The 23,817-nt window shown below is 44.5% G+C and overlaps 1 protein-coding gene across 1 annotated transcript in view; it reads right to left on the bottom strand.

The window, feature by feature from the left end:
• Window positions 1-7,774: 7,774 nt before the first annotated feature.
• Window positions 7,775-23,817, bottom strand: part of LOC126215198 (uncharacterized) — a 76,689-nt gene continuing 60,646 nt past the window's right edge. Inside the window, exon 4 of the mRNA XM_049941863.1 lies at window positions 7,775-7,941. Within this exon, the coding sequence (XP_049797820.1) occupies window positions 7,855-7,941 (87 nt within the window). The 3' untranslated portion in view covers window positions 7,775-7,854. The remainder of the gene's footprint in view (window positions 7,942-23,817) is intronic.

Below are 23,817 nucleotides of genomic sequence, written 5' to 3' on the forward strand. Positions count from 1 at the left end.
TTATTTTCGCAAAGTTATGATCTGTCCGTTCGTTCATTGACGTCTCTGTTCACTGTAATGAGTTTAGTGTCTGTGTTTTGCGACTGCACAGCAAAACCGTGCGATTAGTAGACGAAAGGATGTGCTTCTCCAATGGGAACCAAAAACATTTGATCGCAAGGTCGTAGGTCAACCGATTCCTCCATTGGAAAACACGTCTGATAGATTCTATACGACACTGGTGACGGCATGTGCGTTACATGAGAGGAATATGTTGTCGACCCACCTAACTTGTACACTTGGCGAAAAAGGAAAAAGATTCTTCTACCTTTCCCGATTTACGTTTTCTTGTGGATGTGATAATCACTCCCAAAAAGTGATGAAAACATAAGAGTTTGTCACATAAACTGAAAATAAAAAATTAAACTTTTCACTTGAGGGAAGATTTGAATCAAGGACCTCTCGCTCCGCAGCTGCTCAGGCTAACCATGGGACCACTGCACTTCTTAGCGCAAATTGTCCTTGATGTTGCCTTTGTTGCACATGGACTACTCAGTTTGTATATTTTGTTTATTTTTTCATAGTTCCACACAACTTCTTCCTGTTTTCTCGGTTGATCTGTGTTCAGTTTTCCAAGGCCTATCCACTGCGCCAACTTATAACTAAATCTGAGGGGGGGTGCGATGGGGAGGTTCCCTTGTAAGAAGCAGTCATGCTCCAAACTTCCTTCATCTTCCACGGTCATTTAACACTCTTCTTCTTTCAGTGTGTACTGTAGCTGAGGAAGTTATCAGGAATGCAGGAGTGCAAATTTTTTGGGGCCCCGTGATTATTACCGACACGACTTTTGGAACAAAGAGGTCTGTTCGAAAGAGAAACTAGAATAATTTTGGGTGGCGAAAACGCAAAAGTTTCGGAATTATTCAACCTTACACTTTTCCACATTTCTTCATTTAAGTTTACATGTCTCCATTCTTGGGTTGTAAGAAAGATCATTTTATGCGGTAAAGAATGTCCAGGGAGACGAACGCATGAGCCTAAATGAGGAGAATTTGAGTTATTATTTATTTACCGTACGCTTTCTGGTTCTGGGAGTCTTTGAATAGGGTGTTGGCTCGCATTCGATGCAGCTCTTTTAATTTTAGCATATCTACGTCTATATGGATAATCTGCAAATCACATTTACGTGCCTGGCAGAGGGTTCATCGAACCATCTTCACAATTCTCTATTATTCCAATCTCGTATAGCGCGCGGAAAGAATGAACACCTTTATGTTTCCGTACGAGCTCTGTTTTCCCTTATTTTATCGTGGTGTCAACAAAATATTTTTGCATTCGGGGGAGAAAGTTGGTGATTGGAATTTCGTGAGAATATTCCGCCACAACGAGAAACGCCTTTGTTTTAATGACGTGTACCCCAAATCCCGTATCATTTCTGTGACACTCTCTCCCGTATTTTGCGATAATACAAAACGTGCTGCCATTCTTTCAACTTTTTCGATGTACTCCGTCAGTCCTACCTGGTAAGGATCCAACACCGCGCAGCAGTATTCTAAAAGAGGACGGACAAGCGTAGTGTAGGCAGTCTCCTTAGTAGGTCTGTTACATTTTCTAAGTGTCCTGCCAATAAAACGCAGTCTTTGGTTAGCCTTCCCCACAACATTTTCTATGTGTGCTTTCTAATTTAAGTTGTTCGTAATTGTAATACCTAGGTATTTAGTTGAATTTACGGCTTTTAGATTAGACTGATTTATCGTGTAACCGAAGTTTAACGAGTTGCTTTCAGTACTCATGGGGATGCCTTCACACATTTCGTTATTTAGGGTGAACTGCCACTTTTCGCACCATTCAGGTATTTTTATCTAAATCGTTTTGCAGTTTGTTTTGATCTTCTGATCACTTTATTAGTCGATAAACGACAGCGTCATCTGCAAACAACCGAAGACGGCTGCTCAGACTGTCTCCCAAATCGTTTATATAAATAAGAAACAGCAAAGGGCCTATAACACTACCTTGGGGAACGCCTGAAATCACTTCTGTTTTACTCGATGACTTTCCGTCAATTACTACGAACTGTGACCTCTCTGACAGGAAATCTCAAATCCAGTCACATAACTGAGACGATATTCCATAAGCACGCAATTTTACTACGCGCCGCTTGTGTGGTACAGTGTGAAAAGCCTTCCGGAAATCCAGGAATACGGAATCGATCTTAAATCCCATGTCAATAGCACTCAACACTTCATGTGAATAAAGAGATAGCATAGGGGCTGCATGTCTAAGGGAATCGTAATCTGTCAGGAAAGAAGGACATTCGAAAGGAATGGGGTGGTTAGGTTAGGTTAGTGTTGTTTAACGTCCCGTCGACAACGAGGTCATCAGAGACGGAGCGCTAGCTCGGGTTAGGGAAGGATGGGGAAGGAAATCGGCCGTGCCCTTTGAAAGGAACCATCCCGGCATTTGCCTGAAACGATTTAGGGAAATCACGGAAAACCTAAATCAGGATGGCTGGAGACGGGATTGAACCGTCGTCCTCCCGAAAGGAATGGCTGTGGCTTATAGTAAGGGGAAAACCCCGGTATTCGTCTAAATTAAAAATGGGAAACCACAGACAACCATTTTCGAGGTCGCCTGCGAATGGATTTCCGCCACCTCGTCTCCCAAGCTCAGCGACCCGACACCTAGAGGTACCCCAGGTCGGTGGGGAATTTGGAAAAACTGGTTGTTGTACATTGTTTTAAAGCCAAATAAAATGCAGCGCAAGAAAAAGAGTCAATTCTGACATTGCATATTTTTCCTTTGATTGCAGACATTTGACAGTTCATGAATGCATGCGTATTTTAAGATTTAATTTTGCATGGAATTGCTGGCTTCAGTTGTTACAGTATTATAAAGGTGTAAATAGATTTTGGACGAAATGGCGGGGGGGGGGGGGGGGGAAGGAGGAGAGATTGCAAGGGGCAGTCGGTTGGGTGATAAAGAGGTAGATATACAGTTACAGCTTGATGCGTGGAAGGAAATAATGAAAAGGTATGGATTAAAAATAAATAAAGATAAGAGTGAGGTAATGTTATTTGGAAGAGGGAAAGGGATCAAAGGAAATATTAACCTTGAATGGAGAACCGCTCAAAGTGGTAGAAAGTTTCACTTATTTAGGGAGTGAAATATCTAGGGATGGAAGAATAACTGACGAAATTAATAGGAGGTTACAGAAGGAAGGCCATTACTACCAAACTATAAAACACCTGATTTTGAATGAGGAAGTTTCAGAAAAAGCAAAACTCCTTATGTATAAGGATTATTACTTTCCTATTGTCACCTATGGTGGAGAAACATGGACACTGACAGAAAGGGACTGGAGCAGACTGCAAGCAGGGGAAGTGAAATTTCTCAGAGCAGTTAAGGGAAAAACAATAATGGACAGGGTAAGGAATGTAGAGATTTGAAAGGACCTTAAACAAGTATGAGAGGAGAAATTGAAAGAAAGAGATTAAGATGGTATGGGCATGTTAAGAGGATGCATGGGCAGAGACTCCCCAATATTATGGAAGAACTAAAGATGGATGGGAAAAGACCCAGACGGCGCCCAAGAACACGGTGGAAAACGGGAGTGAGAATATCTGTAGACAGGAGAGGTGTGACCTGGCAGCAAGTGGAGGAAGAAAAGTGGTGGGAGGACCGAGCCAAACGGAGAGGACTCGTCAGCACCCAGACCCGGCAGTAGCTGGAGCGGGATTCAGATGTAGATAGAAATAGTCGGTTGGGTCGAATTCAAGCAGCCCGCTGAAAAAAAAATCTTTTTGAAACGATCCAACTATAGAATGTGCTATCGTCACATACCCCTTCCGCTCTTCACAAACCCTTCCTCAGCGTTCCGCATCGGAACTGGTTTTCATAGTTGAGAACCTCCCAGGTGACCAGATCAGGCGACATTTCGCCATCAGGGCTACTATTGATAGAATATAAGCAGTTTTTCTTTAAGAAATGTAGCCATTTGGGTGATATTTTTGTTGACCAACTCAAGTTTTGGGCATCACAGACAAATCTGTGTGTACTTGTATGCACCTATTAATTATATGTTAATTATAATGATATTGTGGTGTGCGTACTGTAAGACCTTCGGTACACACACCATCAGATTATTTGACTTGTCGCTCTAACGAAGTAGGCGAGTGTCAGCAATATGTCTCGTGGTCTTATCGTGGCGTGTTTATCTTCTGCCGTTAGGTCAGACGATAGAAATGCCACTTGCATGCTTAGAGTAGCAGATTGACGGTGACCAACTTTAAACAGAACTTGATTAATTTTCACACACATTTATTAAAATAATAACAACCATAGAAATTACGTAACTTAATTCTGGATGCTGTTTACAATTGACAATGTGAAGTTCCTTTGGTCTTGGTACGTTAATCTTATTCTCACATATCTCTGAAACTTGACAAAGTGTCTATACATTTCTCTTCATGGCTATGTACAGGAATATGGTAATCTTCTCAGGTGCAAACTGAAACTTGACTATAGACTGGTACAGACTAATGCAGACAGGTACGGACTGGTGCAGACAAATGCAGACTGACTAATCGGAGGTCTGTACACTCGTTATAATACCTCGCGCATTCAGGTATCACTGCGCGAGTGTGACCCGCGAGGAGAAAAGGTTCTACGTTAGCAGCAATCTCATTGGCTGCGTTACATATTAATACGTGGATCGGCGGAAGCAGAATTTGGTCCGTCTCTAAGGCAGCGCCATCTCTTAGTGCGGAGACGGACGAGCGCTGTGCTTGCGCTGTTGTGCTTAGCGGGGCGCGCTCTAGTGGGAAAGTTGTGTACGCGCTGACTACAAAAATGGCTCAAATGGCTCTGAGCACTATGGGACTCAACTGCTGAGGTCATTAGTCCCCTAGAACTTAGAACTAGTTAAACCTAACTAACCTAAGGACATCGCAAACATCCATGCCCGAGGCAGGATTCGAACCCGCAACCATAGCGGTCTTGCGGTTCCAGACTGCAGCGCCTTTAACCGCACGGCCACTTCGGCCGGCGCGCTGACTACGCGGAACTATCTACACAACAAAAACGCATCGCAACAAAAGAGTCAATTGACAGTTCATGAATGCGTGCGTATTTTAAGATTTAATTTTGCATGGAATTGCTGGTTTCAGTTGTTTCAGTGTTACAAAGGCGTAAATAGATTTTGGACGAAAGTGCAGGGGGGGGGGGGGGGGGGGAGGAGAAGTTGCAAGGTGCAGTCGGTTGGGTCTAATTCAAGCAGCACGCTGAAAAAAAATCTTTTTGAAACGATCTAACTATAGAATGTGCTATCGTCACATACCCCTTCCGCTCTTCACAAACCCTTCCTCAGCGTTCCGCATCAGAACTGGTTTTCATAGTTGAGAACCTCCCAGGTGACCAGATCAGGCGACATTTCGCCATCAGGGCTACTATTGATGAAATATAAGCAGTTTTTCTTTAAGAAATGCAGCCATTTGGGCGATATTTTTGTTGACCAACTCCTGCTTTTGGCAGCACAGCCTCAGGAAATGCAGAAACAGAGCTCCACGGTCAGCCACGCTCAGGACGTCCTGTCACAGCCACTGCTCCAGACGTGCTGAATCGTGCGGATGCCATTATTCGTGGCGACCGGCGCATCACAACTCGACAATTGGCTCTACAGTTGCCGATCAGCACTGGAAGTGCGTCCGCAATGATCGAGACTCTCGGATATTCAAAGAGGTGCTCACGACGGACTGTACGAATGCCGACAAGATTGAAAGAAAGGCCATTTTATCTGAATTGTTGGAGCGTTTTGAGGCTGATGGGGAGGCCTTTCTGCCACGGACAGTTAAGGGGGACGAAAGCTCGGTGCACAACTTTGCGCCAGAAACAAAAAGCAGTCCATGGAATGGCATCATACTCATCCACCACAAAAGAAGAAATTCTAGACCGTCCCCTCCACCGGAAAAGTAACAGTGACAGTCTTCAGGGATTGGGATGGCGTCATTACCGAGGATGTGATGCCAAGAGGGTGAATCATCAATTCAGAAGCATACTTGAAGAGTGAATAAACTCAAGAACCGTTTCCGACGTGTTCGATCGGACAATAATCCGGCAGAAAGCTTTGCTCCAACACGATAATGCTCGGCCACACACAAGTCTGAGAACCCGGGAACACATTGTCAAATTAGATTGCACATCATTGCCTCATCCACCCTACAATCCATAACTGGCACCCTCGGATTTCCATCTCTTCTGGCTGCTTACAGATTCTCTATGGGGAAAACACTTTGAAGATGAGGAGAGTGTCAGTCATGCATTGAAAACATGGCTACGCCTACAGGACAAGAGCTTTCACCAACAGAGAATGCACGCTCTTCCACAACGTTGCTGTATGGCTAGAGTACGTGATGGAGGCTACGTAGAAAAATAGGACATTGACAAGGCATGTTGATGTATATTGTCACCAGATTCTGACTCTTAACAGTAAATACAGGGTGTTACAAAAAGGTACGGCCAAACTTTCAGGAAACATTCCTCACGCACAAATAAAGAAAAGATGTTACGTGGACATGTGTCCGGAAACGCTTAATTTCCATGTTAGAGCTCATTTTAGTTTCGTCAGTATGTACTGTACTTCCTCGATTCACCGCCATGATTTCATACGGGATACTCTACCTGTGCTGCTAGAATATGTGCCTTTACAAGTACGACACAACATGTGGTTCATGCACGATGGAGCTCCTGCACATTTGAGTCGAAGTGTTCGTACGCTTCTGAACAACAGATTCGGTGACCGATGGATTGGTAGAGGCGGACCAATTCCGTGGCCTCCACGCTCTCCTGACCTCAACCCTCTTGACTTTCATTTATGGGGGCATTTGAAAGCTCTTGTCTACGCAACCCCGGTACCAAATGTAGAGACTCTTCGTGCTCGTATTGTGGACGGCTGTGATACAATACGCCATTCTCCAGGGCTTCTTCAGCGCATCAGGGATTCCATGCGACGGAGGGTGGATGCATGTATCCTCGCTAACGAAGGACATTTTGAACATTTCCTGTAACAAGGTGTTTGAAGTCGCGCTGGTACGTTCTGTTGCTGTGTGTTTCCATTCCATAATTAATGTGATTTGAAGAGAAGTAATAAAATGAGCTCTAACAGGGAAAGTAAGCGTTTCCGGACACATGTCCACGTAACATCTTTTCTTTATTTGTGTGTGAGGAATGTTTCCTGAAAGTTTGGCCGTACCTTTTTGTAACACCCTGTATATTCTGAGAAAAAAAAATATGGCGCATGACTTATTGCACGAACCTCGTATGTTTGTTAGCTCCCAAACTTCCAAACAACTCCCATTATTATGGTTCAAATGGCTCTGAGCACTATGGGACTCAACTGCTGTGGTCATAAGTCCCCTAGAACTTAGAACTACTTAAACCTAACTAACCTAAGGACAGCACACAACACCCAGCCATCACGAGGCAGAGAAAATCCCTGACCCCGCCGGGAATCGAACCCGGGAACCCGGGCGTGGGAAGCGAGAACGCTACCGCACGACCACGAGATGCGGGCTCCCATTATTAGATCAGGTTTATGACTAATTGTAGTAGTTCATATGGATCGTACTATAGATTCGTAAACATACACACACACAAACACACACACACAGACACACACACAACACACACACTCACACAAACACATGTCTAAAATGTCTGAAATAATCAGCTACCACTGTGTTACGAGCTAGCAATAAATGCATGTCAGGGAGAAACAGTAAAAAAGAAGGAAACACACATGTAAGTGTATAAAAATGGCAGTTTATTTACAGAAACAAAGTGGTACAAATGAGAGCACACATCTTGTTATTCCCGCGCAGACTAATTTGTGATCAGCACCTCGTACTCACTCTTGCCTATCTCTCTGCCACCATATGGGATGTAGCACACGCCGTGGGACGGATGAATCTGTCGACAGCAGAAATAAAGACATGTAAAGAAATTGTTATCTCACATTTTGAGAACTATAATAGTTCCAGAATGAGATTTTCACTCTGCAGCGGAGTGTACGCTGACATGAAACTTCCTGGCAGATTAAAACTGTGTGCCCGACCGAGACTCGCACTCGGGACCTTCGCCTATCGCGGGCAAGTGCTCTACCATCTGAGCTACCGAAGCACGACTCACACCCCTTCTCACAGCTTCACTTCTGCCAGTATCTCGTCTCCTACCTTCCAAACTTTACAGAAGCTCTCCTGCGAACCTTGCAGAACTAGCACTCCTGAAAGAAAGGATATAGCGGAGACATGGCTTAGCCACGGCCTGGGGGATGTTTCCAGAATGAGATTTTCACTCTGCAGCGGAGTGTGCGCTGATGTGAAACTTCCTGGCAGATTAAAACTGTGTGCCCGACCGAGACTCGAACTCGGGACCTTTGCCTTTCGCGGGCAAGTGCTCTACCATCTGAGCTACCGAAGCACGACTCACGCCCGGTGAGCTGTGAGAGCAGGCTGTGGCTAAGCCATGTCTCCGCTATATCCTTTCTTTCAGGAGTGCTAGTTCTGCAAGGTTCGCAGGAGAGCTTGTGTAAAGTTTGGAAGGTAGGAGACGAGATACTGGCAGAAGTGAAGCTGTGAGACCGGGCGTGAGTCTTGCTTCGGTAGGCTAAGCCATGTCTCCGCTACATCCTTTCTTTCAGGAGTGCTAGTTCTGCAAGGTTCGCAGGAGAGCTTCTGTAAAGTTTGGAAGGTAGGAGACGAGATACTGGCAGAAGTGAAGCTGTGAGACCGGGTGTGAGTCGTGCTTCGGTAGCTCAGATGGTAGAGCACTTGCCCGAAAGGCAAAGGTCCCGAGTTCGAGTCTCGGTCGGGCACACAGTTTTAATCTGCCAGGAAGTTTCAACTGTAATAGTTGCTCGTGAGGATAGCAGGACAGGCTGCTGACAAAAGTAACAAGGAGTTAGTAAGGAGAGTTACTGTAGTAGGTAAGTAATACACTGAGGCGACAACTGCCATGGGTAGCGGTATGTACATATATAGACGGCGGTAGTATCGCCTATACTAGGTATAAGAGGGCAGTGCATTGACGGAGCTACCACCTGTATTCGAATGATTCATGTGAAACGGATTCCGCCGTGATTTCGGCCGCACGACGGTAATTAATAGACTTTGAACGCGAAATGCTAGTGGGAGCTAAACGCTTGGGACATTCCATTACGGAGGTCATTAGGGAATTCAGTATTCCGAAATCCACGGCGTCAAGGGTGTACCGAGAATACCAAACTCCAGGCATTAACTCTCAGCATGGACAATGCAGTGGCCGATGGCCTCCACTTAACGATCGAGAGCAGCGGCGTTTGCGTAGAACTGTCGGTGCTAACAGACAAGCAGCACTGCGTGAAATAACCACAACAGTCAATGTGGGGCGTACGAAAAGAGCATCCATCAGGACAATGCGGCGAAATTCGGTATTAATGGGCTATAGCCACAGGCGTCCAGTGTGAGCGATTTTGGTAACAACACGACATCTTCTTTGGCGCCTTTCCTGGGCTCGTGGCCACACTGGTTGGATCCTAGAAGAATAAAAACACTGTGGCCTGGTCAGATGGGTGTCGATTTCAATAGCTAAGAGCTAATGTTACGGTTTAAGTGTGGCGAAGACCGCTCGTACACTACTGGCCATTAAAATTGCTACACCAAGAAGAAATGCAGATGATAAACGGCTATTCATTGGATAAAGTATGTAATACTAGAACTGACATGTCTTTACATTTTCACGCAATTTGGGTGCATAGATCCTGAGAAATCAGGACCCAGAACAACCACCTCTGGCCATAATAACGGCCTCGATACGCCTGGGCATTGAGTCACACAGAGCTTGGATGGCTTGTGCAGGTACAGCTGCCCATGCAGCTTCAACACGATACCTCACTTCATCAAGACTTGTTGTTGTTGTGGTCTTCAGTCTGGAGACTGGTTTAATGCAGCTGTCCATGCTCAGTAAAGCTGCATGCCCTCGGGAAAAATTACGGCTGTAGTTTCCCCCTTGCTTTCAGCCGTTCGTAGTACCAGCACAGCAAGACCGTTTTGGTTAGTGTTACAAGGCCAGATCAGTCAATCATCCAGACTGTTGCCACTGCAACTACTGAAAAAGCTGCTGCCCCTGTTCAGGAACCACATGTTTGTCTGGTCTCTCAAAAGATACCCCTCTGTTGTGGTTGCACCTACGGTACGGCTATCTGTATCGCTGAGGCGCGCAAGCCTCCCCACCAACTACAACGTCCATCGTTCAAGAGGTGACCGAGACGTGTAACCAGTGGCACGCTATACCATCACGCCGGGTGATACGCCAGTATGGTGATGACGAATATACACCTTCAATGTGCGGTACCACGATGTCGCCAAACACGGATGCGACCATCATGATGCTGTAAACAGAACCTGGATTCATCCGAGAAAAAGGCGTTTTGCCATTCGTGCACCCAGGTTCGTCGTTGAGTAGTGACTGACGTATATTGACGAGCGAGTTGCTCGGCCACCACTGACCAGACATTTTCTATTGGCGAGATCTGGAGAATGCGCTGGCCAGGGCAGCAGTCAGACATTTTCTGAATCCAGAAAGGCTCGTGCAGGACCTGCAACATGCGGTCGTGCATTATCCTGCTGAAATGTAGGGTTTCGCAATGATCGAATGAAGGGTAGAGCCACGGGTCGTAACACAACAGAAATGTAACGTCCAGTGTTCAAAGTGCTGTCAATGCGAACAAGAGGTGACCAAGACGTGTAACCAATGGCACCCCATACCATCACGCCAGGTGATTTGCCAGTATGGTGATGACGAATACACGCTTCCAATGTGCGGTCACCACGATGTCGCCAAACACCGGTGCGACCATCGTGATGCTGTAAACAGATCCTGGATTCATCCGAAAAAATGACATTTTGCCATTCGTGCATCCAGGTTCGTCGTTGAGTACACCATCGCAGGCGCTCCTGTCAGTGATGAAGCATCAAGGGTAACCGCAGCCATGGTCTCCGAGCTGATAGTCCATGCTGCTGCAAACGTCGTCGAACTGTTCGTGCAGATGGTTGTTGTCTTGCAAACGTCCCCATTTGTTGACTCAGGGATCGAGACGTGGCTGCACGATCCGTTACAGCCATGCGGTTAAGATGCCTGTCATCTCGACTGCTAGTGATACGAGGCCGTTGGGATCCAGCACGGCGTTCCGTATTTCCCTCCTGACCACACCGATTCCATATTCTGCTAACAGTCATTGGATCTCAACCAACGTGAGCAGCAATGTCGCGATACTATAAAACGCAATCGCGATAGGCTTCAATCCGACCTTTATCAAAGTCGGAAACGTGATGGCACGCATTTCTCATCCTTAACGAGGCATCACAACAACGTTTCACCAGGCAACGCCGGTCAACTGCTGTTTGTGTATGAGAAATCGGTTGGAAACTTTCCTCATGTCAACACGTTGTAGGTGTCGCCATCGGTGCCAACCTTGTGTGAGTGCTGTGAAAAGCTAATCATTTTCATATCACAGCATCTTCTTCCTGTCGGTTAAATTTCGCGTCTATAGCACGTCATCTTCGTGGTGTAGCAATTTTAATGGCCAGTGGTGTAGCAAAGGACCCAAGTTGCGAACAAGGCATTGTGTAAGCTGGTGGCGGCGCCATAGTGTGTAGGCTGTGTTTACAGCCAATCTGGTGGGGTCTTTAGTCCGACTGAAGCGATCGTTGACTAGAAATGGTTATGTTCGTCGAAATGTCTCTGAGCACTATGGGACTAAACATCTGAGGTCATCAGTCCCCTAGAACTTAGAACTACTTAAACCTATCTAACCTAAGGACATCACACACATCCGTACCCGAGGCAGAATTCGAACCTGGGACCGTAGCGGTCGCACAGTTCCGGAGTGAAGGGCCTAGAACCACTCGGCCACCGCGGTCGGCTATGTTCGTCTGCTTCGGGATTATCTGCAGCCATTCATGGGTTTCATGTTCCCAAATAACGATGGAATTTTAATGAGTGACAATGGGCCGTGTCATCGAACCACAATTGTTCGCGACTAGTTTGAAGAACATTCTGGAAAATTCGAGCGAATAATTTGGCCGCGTACATCACTCGACATTTATCCCATCGAAGATTTATGTGACATAATCGAGTGGCGAATTTGTGCACAAAATCCTGCACTGGTAATACTTCCGCGGTTATGGGTGACTATAGAGGCGAGATTTCCAACGACACTTTGAGTACATGCCACGCCGAGTTGCTGCCCCACACCAGGAAAATGGATGTCCGACACAATATTAGCAGATATCCCATGAGTTTTGTCACCTCGGTGTGCTTCTGAGGTTTACTGCCTCATATGAACGTACGAACACAGGACAACTTGTCGATACATATGCAAACATTGCCTGTATTGGGTACAAACTGGAAATAGTATACAGAATTTAAGGTCTGGTAAAGTTATCGAAAATTGTCCAGAAGATGCCCCTCCGTTCCCCTGAAGGCATGGCTGCTAACTTCTCCAGCAAACGGGCAAGACCTTGATTTGGTAAGGCCAAAAGTTGTCTTTCCATTCACCTGCTCTTCGTTTCAAATGGTTCAAATGGCTCTGAGCACTATGGGACTTAACACCTGAGGTCATCACTCCCCTAGACTTAGAACTACTTAAACCTAACTAACCCTAACCTAAGGACATCACACACAGCCATGCCCGAGACAGGATTGGAACCTGCGACCGTAGCGGTAGCGCGGTTCCAGACTGAAGTGGCTAGAACCGCTCGGCCACCCAGCCCGGTCTCTTCGTTTCATGCACATAATGACGCTACTATCTCAGTAGTTTAATGCTAGTGCAAAATCATGAAAGGATCGCCCGAATAGAACGGATATCGATAGATGTGCTGTACATGTACAGACAAAGAAATAATTACAATTGGAGAAATAATTCTTGATGAATTCAAGAGAGAGATCTCCAGAAACTGAGCAAGTGAATGAAGCACTGGTCGACTTCTGGCCTTTTGCAAGCAGTTATTCGACTCGCCATTGATTGAAGGGTGACAGAATGTCTTGAGGGATTCGTGCGAAATTCTGCCCTATTTGCGATTTAGATCGTCAAAGTCCGGAGCTGGCTTGAGGACCCTGCCTATAATGCCCCAAACGTAGCACGCACAAATGATAAACTTCTGTTATTAACATTAGGAAAACTAAACGGCGAATGTATATGCATTTCATATAAAGGCATTTCTCAATACTAGGCTCTCATTCCAATGTTCGGGGATCTTCGGGTCGCGCCCAACTTGATTAGGCTATAAGATCAGATCTCTGAGGACAGACATGTTGTCTGTGTCGGTCGGTGTCGGTTAAGATCTTAATTAGAAATCCCTGGCTATTTGCACGTGTAACTGCGAACTAGTGTAATAGTAAATACGCAAACACGCAAGTGTTCATTTTATTTACTTTCTGTGAACGTGTTAAGAAGGGAAATTATTTGTGATTCATAAAGTGATATACAATGAAGCACCAAAGAAACTGGTACAGGCCTGCGTAATCAAATACAGACGTATGTAAACAGGCAGCATACGGCGCTGTGGTCGGAAATGCCTGTATAAGACAACAAGTCTCTGGCGCAGTTGTTACATCGGTTATTGTTGCTACAATCGCAGGTTATCAAGATTCAAGGGAGTTTGAACGTGGTTCTATAGTCGGCGCATATACGATGGCACACAGCACCTCAGAGGTACCGATGAAGTGGGGATTTTCCCGTACGACCATTAATGTGAATATCAGGAATCTGGTTAAATATCAAATCTCTAAGATCCTGCAAGATCAGGATCAACGATGACTGAAGAGAATCGTTCAACGTCAGAGAACTGCCGCCCTTCCGCAGATTGCTGCAGATTTCAATGCTGGGCCATTAACAAGTATCAGCGTGCGAACCATTCAACGAAACATCATCGAAGTTGGCTTTTGGAGCCGAAGGCCCGCTCGTGTACCATTGATGATTGCACGTCACAAAGCCTTACGCCTCGTCTGGGCCCATCAACACCGACGTTGAACTGTTGATGTCTGGAAACATGCTGCTTGGTCGAACGAGTATCTATTCAAATTGTATGGAGCAGATGGACATACCAGGAATCCGGTTAAATATCAAATCTCTAAGATCCTGCAAGATCAGGACCAACGACGACTGAAGAGAATCGTTCAACGTGACAGAAGTGCCACCCTCCCGCAGATTGCTGCAGATTTCAATGCTGGGCCATTAACAAGTATCAGCGTGCGAACCATTCAACGAAACATCATGGAAGTGGGCTTTTGGAGCCGAAGGCCCACTCGTGTACCATTGATGATTGCACGTCACAAAGCCTTACGCCTCGTCTGGGCCCATCAACACCGACGTTGAACTGTTGATGTCTGGAAACATGCTGCTTGGTCGAACGAGTATCTATTCAAATTGTATGGAGCAGATGGACATACCAGGAATCCGGTTAAATATCAAATCTCTAAGATCCTGCAAGATCAGGACCAACGACGACTGAAGAGAATCGTTCAACGTGACAGAAGTGCCACCCTCCCGCAGATTGCTGCAGATTTCAATGCTGGGCCATTAACAAGTATCAGCGTGCGAACCATTCAACGAAACATCATGGAAGTGGGCTTTTGGAGCCGAAGGCCCACTCGTGTACCATTGATGATTGCACGTCACAAAGCCTTACGCCTCGTCTGGGCCCATCAACACTGACGTTGGACTGTTGTTGTCTGGAGACATGCTGCTTGGTCGAACGAGTATCTATTCAAATTGTATGGAGCAGATGGACATATCAGGAATCCGGTTACATATCAAATCTCTAAGATCCTGCAAGATCAGGACCAACGACGACTGAAGAGAATCGTTCAACGTGACAGAAGTGCCACCCTCCCGCAGATTGCTGCAGATTTCAATGCTGGGCCATTAACAAGTATCAGCGTGCGAACCATTCAACGAAACATCATGGAAGTGGGCTTTTGGAGCCGAAGGCCCACTCGTGTACCATTGATGATTGCACGTCACAAAGCCTTACGCCTCGTCTGGGCCCATCAACACCGACGTTGAACTGTTGATGTCTGGAAACATGCTGCTTGGTCGAACGAGTATCTATTCAAATTGTATGGAGCAGATGGACATATCACGAATCCGGTTAAATATCAAATCTCTAAGATCCTGCAAGATCAGGACCAACGATGACTGAAGAGAATCGTTCACCGTGAGAGAACTGCCACCCTTCCGCAGATTGCTGCAGATTTCAATGCTGGGCCATTAACAAGTATCACCGTGCGAACCATTCAACGAAACATCATGGAAGTGGGCTTTTGGAGCCGAAGGCCCGCTCGTGTACGATTGATGATTGCACGTCACAAAGCCTTACGCCTCGTCTGGGCCCATCAACACTGACGTTGGACTGTTGTTGTCTGGAAACATGCTGCATGGTCGAACGAGTATCTATTCAAATTGTATGGAGCAGATGGACATACCAGGAATCCGGTTAAATATCAAATCTCTAAGATCCTGCAAGATCAGGACCAACGATGACTGAAGAGAATCGTTCACCATGAGAGAACTGCCACCCTTCCGCAGATTGCTGCAGATTTCAATGCTGGGCCATTAACAAGTATCAGCGTGCGAACCATTCAACGAAACATCATGGAAGTGGGCTTTTGGAGCTGAAGGCCCGCTCGTGTACCATTGATGATTGCACGTCACAAAGCCTTACGCCTCGTCTGGGCCCATCAACACTGACGTTGGACTGTTATTGTCTGGAAACATGCTGCTTGGTCGAACGAGTATCTATTCAAATTGTATGGAGCAGATGGACATATCAGGAATCCGGTTAAATATCAGATCTCTAAGATCCTGCAAGATCAGGACCAACGATGACTGAAGAGAATCGTTCACCATGAGACAACTGCCACCCTTCCGCAGATTGCTGCAGATTTCAATGCTGGGCCATTAACATGTATCAGCGTGCGAACCATTCAAAGAAACATCATGGAAGTGGGCTTTTGGAGCCGAAGGCCCGCTCGTGTACCATTGATGATTGCACGTCACAAAGCCTTACGCCTCGTCTGGGCCCATCAACACCGACGTTGGACTGTTGTTGTCTGGAAACATGCTGCTTGGTCGAACGAGTATCGATTCAAAGTGAATGAAGCAGATGGACGTGTACGGGTATGGATACAACCTTATGAATCCATGGATCCTGCATTTCAGCAGGGGACTGTTCAAGCCGGTGGAGGCTCTTTAATCTCAGTAATGAGGTGGGGCGTGTACAGTTGAAGTGATATGGGATCCCTGACGCGTCCAGATACGACTCTGACAGGTGACGCGGAGGTAAGCATACTGTCTGATCACCTGCACCCAACGATGTCCATTCTGCATTCCGACAGGCTTGCGCAATTCAGCAGGACAATGCGACACCACACACGTCCAGGATTACTACAGAGTGGCTCAAGGAACACTCTTCTGAGTTTAAACATTTCCGCTGGCGACATGGACATGGAAATTGTTGAGCATATCTGGGATTTCTTGCAGTGTGCTGTTCAGAAGAGATCTCCACCATCTAGTGCTGTTACGGATTTATGGATTCATGGTGTCAGTTCCCTCCAGCACTGCTTCAGAAATTTGTCGAGTCCATGCCACGTCGTGTTGCGGCACTTCTGCGTGCTCGCGGGGGCCTTACACGATATTAGGAAGATGTACCAGTTTCTTTGGCTCTTGAGTTTTTCATTCTGCAATTTATCGAATTCTACTTATAAAAAACGAGTGGCATACCGTATAAACAAAGTAATTGGAAACGTAGCTATTTATACAATATCAGTTCCTCGCGAAAAGTTTATTACAGACTCAAGACGACGGATTCACGACGAACGTGCTGTATTGTGCGCAGGGGATAACAGTTATACACTCCTGGAAATTGAAATAAGAACACCGTGAATTCATTGTCCCAGGAAGGGGAAACTTTATTGACACATTCCTGGGGTCAGATACATTACATGATCACACTGACAGAACCACAGGCACATAGACACAGGCAACAGAGCATGCACAATGTCGGCACTAGTACAGTGTATATCCACCTTTCGCAGCAATGCAGGCTGCTATTCTCCCATGGAGACGATCGTAGAGATGCTGGATGTAGTCCTGTGGAACGGCTTGCCATGCCATTTCCACCTGGCGCCTCAGTTGGACCAGCGTTCGTGCTGGACGTGCAGACCGCGTGAGACGACGCTTCATCCAGTCCCAAACATGCTCAATGGGGGACAGATCCGGAGATCTTGCTGGCCAGGGTAGTTGACTTACACCTTCTAGAGCACGTTGGGTGGCACGGGCTACATGCGGACGAGCATTGTCCTGTTGGAACAGCAAGTTCCCTTGCCGGTTTAGGAATGGTAGAACGATGGGTTCGATGACGGTTTGGATGTACCGTGCACTATTCAGTGTCCCCTCGACGATCACCAGTGGTGTACGGCCAGTGTAGGAGATCGCTCCCCACACCATGATGCCGGGTGTTGGCCCTGTGTGCCTCGGTCGTATGCAGTCCTGATTGTGGCGCTCACCTGCACGGCGCCAAACACGCATACGACCATCATTGGCACCAAGGTAGAAGCGACTCTCATCGCTGAAGACGACACGTCTCCATTCATCCCTCCATTCACGCCTGTCGCGACACCACTGGAGGCGGGCTGCACGATGTTGGGGCGTGAGCGGAAGACGGCCTAACGGTGTGCGGGACCGTAGCCCAGCTTCATGGAGACGGTTGCGAATGGTCCTGGGCCGATACCCCAGGAGCAACAGTGTCCCTAATTTGCTGGGAAGTGGCGGTGCGGTCCCCTACGTCACTGCGTAGGATCCTACGGTCTTGGCGTGCATCCGTGCGTCGCTGCGGTCCGGTCCCAGGTCGACGGGCACGTGCACCTTCCGCCGACCACTGGCGACAACATCGATGTACTGTGGAGACCTCGCGCCCCACGTGTTGAGCAATTCGGCGGTACGTCCACCCGGCTTCCCGCATGCCCACTATACGCCCTCGCTCAAAGTCCGTCAACTGCACATACGGTTCACGTCCACGCTGTCGCGGCATGCTACCAGTGTTAAAGACTGCGATGGAGCTCCGTATGCCACGGCAAACTGGCTGACACGGCGGCGGTGCACAAATGCTGCGCAGCTAGCGCCATTCGACGGCCAACACCGCGGTTCCTGGTGTGTCCGCTGTGCCGTGCGTGTGATCATTGCTTGTACAGCCCTCTCGCAGTGTCCGGAGTAAGTATGGTGGGTCTGACACACCGGTGTCAATGTTTTCTTTTTTCCATTTCCAGGAGTGTAGAAGACTGCAGCTTGGTGAACATCATAACTTATGTACTCCACCGACAGGGGGAAGCAACTACGCACCTCACGTATCTTATAAGGGGAGGATACAATGCTGGAATCACGGATTTACTTCAAACTTTGTACAACTTTAGTTGGCCATTTAAACAACGTACTGTACATGCAGTAAGGTTCATTACTCTGGCAATTCAGAGGAAATCGCAAGAGAAGTTTTGCACGTCTGTTACGTAACTGACGCATCTATGCGAAGATTCTGGTTGTCACAACTCCGAGTAATGCCGGCACAATAGCTTAGCTTGTTCGCTGTGAGGGTTAACTGCACTCTGTAACGATGAAAACTGAGTGAATGGATCACCGATGAACTTGAATGAACAAATACAACGAACAATAACGAACAAAATGAGATGAACATCAATAAAGTGGTTACTGCTTGCGCTTTGCGAGAGGATCGTGGACGAGGCGAGGGTTCGAATGCAGCTAACACTAATTTTTTATAACTACTTTTTTTCATCAGTGGTCACTTTATTTTATTTATATAACATCTGAGAGGAAAAACACTACTGACCATTAAAATTGCTACGCCACGAAGATGTGCTACAGACGCGCAATTTAACTGACAGGAAGAGGGTGCTGTGATATGCAAATGATTAGCTTTTCAGAGCATTCACACAAGGCTGGCGCCGGTGGTGACACCTACAACGTGCTGACATGAGGAAAGTTTCCAACCGATTTCTCATACACAAATAACAGTTGACCGGCGTTGCCTATGAAACGTTGTTGTGATGCCTCGTGTAAGGAGGAGAAATGCGTACCATCACGTTTCCGACTTTGATAAAGGTCGGATTGTAGCCTATCGCGATTGCGGTTTATCGTATCGCGACATTTCGCGTTGGTCGAGATACAGTGACTGTTAGCAGAACATGGAAACGGTGGGTTCAGGAGGGTAACACGGAACGCCGTGCTGGATCCCAACGGCCTCGTATCACTAGCAGTCTGGATGACAGGTATCTTATCCGCATGACTGTAACGGATCGTGCAGCCACGTCTCGATCTCTGAGTCAACGGATGGCGACGTTTGAAAGGCAATAACCATGTGCACGAACAGTTCGACGACGTTTGCAGCAGCATTGGCTATCAGCTCGGAGACCACGGCTGCATCACAGACAGGAGCGCCTGCAATGGTGTACTCAACGACGAACCTGGGTGCACGAATGTCAAAACGTAATTTTTTCGGATGAATCCAGGTTCTGTTTATAGCGGCATGATGGTCGCATCCGTGTTTGGCGACATCGCGGTGAACGCACATTAGAAGCGTGTATTCGTCATCGCCGTACTGGCGTATCACCCGGCGTGATGGTATGGGGTGCCATTGGTTACACATCTCGGTCACCTCTTGTTCTCATTGACGGCATTTTGAACAGTGGACGTTACATTTAAGATGTGTTACGACCCGTGGCTCTACCCTTCATTCGATCCCTCCGAAACCCTACATTTCAGCAGGATAATGCACGAACGTATGTTTCAGGTCCTGTACGGGCCTTTCTGGATACATAAAATGTTCGACTGCTGCCCTAGCCAGCACATTCTCCAGACCTCTCACCAACTGAAAACGGCTGGTCAACCGGCTCGTCAGAAAACGCCAGTCCCTACTCTTGATGAACTGTGGTATCGTATTGAAGCTGCACGGGCAGCTGTACCTGTACATGCCATCCAAGCTCTGCCCAGGCATATCAAGGCCTTTATTACGGCCAGGTGTGGTTGTTCTGGGTACTGATTTCTCAGGATCTATGCACCCATATTGCGTGAAAATGTAATCACGTGCCGGCCGAAGTGGCCGTGCGGATCTAGGGGCTGCAGTCTTGTACCGAGTGACCGCTACGGTCGCAGGTTCGAATCCTGCCTCGGGCATGGATGTGTGTGATGTCTTTAGGTTAGTTAGGTTTAACTAGTTCTAAGTTCTAGGGGACTATTGACCTCAGAAGTTCAGTCCCATAGTGCTCAGAGCCATTTGAACCATTTTTTGTAATCACGTGTCAGTTCTAGTGTAATATATTTGCCCGATGAATACCCTTCTATCATCTCCATTCCTTCTTGGTGTACAGTTTTAATGGCAAGTAGTGTATAATGAAAAAAATACCAAGTGCATTTTCATGAAGTTGTAGTGAATTTAATACGAAGAGCTTATTTCAATAGTGGTACAAGTACAATTTTGTTCATCTTGAGATAAAGAGTCCTAAAGTTAAATGAGCGCTGAAAAATCTGCAGTTTAGATACCAGAAATATTCAAGCATATGGCTTCTTGCTAGAGATGAATCTTTCTTTCTGTTTCCTTGGATCATTAATTTTAGAAGCATTATAGGCAGAAAAGTGAGGGCAATGAATTTGTACCACTATTGAAATAAGCCCTTCATATGTTATTTGACTATTTACTATTTGGGATTAAATTTTCAAGGACGAGGGACAGGCTTCGAAGGCCCAACTCAAACTTCTGTAAATAATAATGCGATTGACGTTATTCCCAATCACTAATATAATAAGCCACAATGTGCCAGATCACAAGAGTAATGTGCAATTACTCGTCGGATATGCACCTCGACATCACAGGTTTCAGGGTGGAGCAGTAAGTGGGCGGATTGAGCGCAGTCGCAGATAATTTAATGATGTTCTTAATTTTCTTACAAAACTCTTATTTTCTTACAAAATATTATTTTCTTACAAAACTCTTATTTTTCTTATGAACTCTTAGTTTCTTACAAAACTCTTATTTTCTTATAAACTGTTCAACTAGTCACTTACTTACTAAACAGATGCAAGCCACAAAAAGTAAAAATTTTCAAAGTTACACAACAAACTCCATCTCATGAAATTTGTTATCATTCCTTTATATTTTAGTTTAATGTCACCATCTTTAAAAATTGGAAGTTCCAGTTATCTATTATTTTATTGAACCTTTATGTAGATTAAAATTTTAAACTTATTAAAATTTGTTATACAATAAATCATTTTCAATAACCATAAGGCACCATATCATAGTTATCTAGAACAATTCTTTTATCTTACTGAAATGAGAATTCTTTCTCAACCTTTTTATTGACTAGATTTTTAGTATCAACATCTCTTGTTATCTGATTGTACTCTAACTGTATCTTTTCTTTCACTTCGTTCTCAATTAATCTAATCATCGATTGACCATTCAACTTTTGAATATTTTTGTAATTTAAAGTTAACCCTTTTACCTTCATTTCTGTTTTTCCATCATTTTTCTCATAATAATAACTTTTTGGACCTGTTGAAGCCCAATCTGTAATCCAAATATTTCCGAATTCATCTGTCCATTCACCCAACAGACAGCCTGTTTCAACAATTTTTTAGCATCATCCATGTATACTACAGAATCAGTATCAAAATATATGACATTTTCTCCTAATTTATGTAACATATCATACAATCTAAATCTTGCATTTGATGTAGTGAATGCAGGTATAAAGATATTCGTAGCTGCTATGTTTTCCCCATAATAATCTTTGAAATTATACCTCATCTGAACCATTTCCTCTGTAATAAAATTTACATCTAAGTTATCTAATCGATCATCCAACAGTATCTCATAGAAGCGTTGTAAATTGGTTACACATTCTGTTTGACTCATATTTCTCCTTTGTCCAAATTTGCTCCATAATGAAATAAGACATATCTTAGCAACAGCTCGTTTCCCAGGATTTTCATTTATTCTATCACGATCTAAGTAAATATCCAACTTCTCTTTAACTGTTTTTATGTATTCTTCGGCACTTTCAAAATTATGTGAACTAGCTTCTAATTTTATTTTCATAAAGTCTTTCATGTAATTTTTAAACAGCATATTGCTTTTATTTTTAAAATCCCATACTTCATAAACTTCTAAAACTGTATATACTTTTTCTACACCTTTCTTTACTTCATCTGTCAACAAAGTTCTGATAAAACGTCTTTCTTCATCATAGTGATTGCATTTACATAGCTGTTCTTCTGCACATTTTACACACAAAGGAAATAATAGTTTTTCATTTTTATTGATTTGCACACGTACAGCTAAAAATGGATGATACATTCTTCTAGGAGCCAATACTTTACATTTTATTAATCTATACCAATTTTTAGAATAATATCTTGGTCTACATATTTCCTTGGATGTTGTTCAGGATAATAATCATAACATTGCACAGCTGGATAAAGACTACAGACATCATATTTTTTATTTTTGAGCTAATACCATGTGCTTTAGCTCTTAATTTTATTGCATTTGTTCGTCCACCATAAAATGCATCTCTTGGATTCAATGGTTCAACAATTTTAGGTAACTGCTTAAGATTTTTATACTCTACTGAGTTCACCCAATCACATTCCCACATTTCCATCAGATAGTATCTAGCATTTCGTATTTCTGCACTTCTTCTTAAAGTCTTTTGATAAAGATCATCCATCGTTTCTTTAGTTTTATTGTTAATTGTCTCACTTTTGAAACATTTTTACAACCATGCCAGAAGCAACCATGATATCGATAAACAGTATTAGTTGCTTTATCAAATCCATCTACTTTTGCTCCTGCAATTCCGACTTCTCCACCATTAACAGCATGCAATTAAAGATATCGATTGTTTTTATGCAAATTATTCTATAAAGGATGGGCATGAAAATACATATGTCTTGTGTACTTGAGATGGGAAAAGTAAAGTGATGTATGTATGTGGAACTGAAGTAAATAAGCGCAGTTTTAGAAAACATCTTCTTTCTAACAAGCATCGAAATTTATCCAACAATCTTTGCTGTTGATTTCCAATTTTTCAAAACTACTAAATTTTGTCCTCAATAAATAAGAAACTAACTTAAACAATCTTTGTTGATCTACAGTTTTTCTAGAACTATTAAATTGTGTTGTCAATAGATAAGAAGCTTACTTAAACATTATTTGCTGATCTTCAGTTTTTCTAGAACTATTACATTTTGTCATCAATAAATGGCTGAAGCTTTTAGAAAGTTTACAGTCGCTCAACTTCGTGATTATTGCAGAAGGAATAATTTACGAGTATATAGCAGATTTAGAAAGAATGATTTAATTAATTTAATTGTTTCAAATAATTTTCCTCTCCCCACAAGAACTCTCGAAAATTTGAAAGTAAGTGAACTTAAAGCTAGAGCTAAAAATATTGGTATTAAAGGACACAGTACTTTAAAGAAATCAGAATTAATTAATGCCATTATATTACAAGAGTTTAAATTTCATCCAGATGTATTCCTAAAAACTAGATTGAGACCAAAGTGTGTACCGAATATAAATTACTTACACAAATTTGATGATGATGTTATTGGAAAGCCTCATCCACCAAGAGAGGAAAAAATAGTAACGTTAGATCAAATATACCCATTTAGTAGTAAAATATTTGATAAAGAAAAGGAAACTGGCCCATCTGAAAAGCATTTATTTGATATAA

Source organism: Schistocerca nitens, chromosome 12 (assembly GCF_023898315.1).
Source record: "Schistocerca nitens isolate TAMUIC-IGC-003100 chromosome 12, iqSchNite1.1, whole genome shotgun sequence".
Classification (NCBI taxonomy): domain Eukaryota; kingdom Metazoa; phylum Arthropoda; class Insecta; order Orthoptera; family Acrididae; genus Schistocerca; species Schistocerca nitens.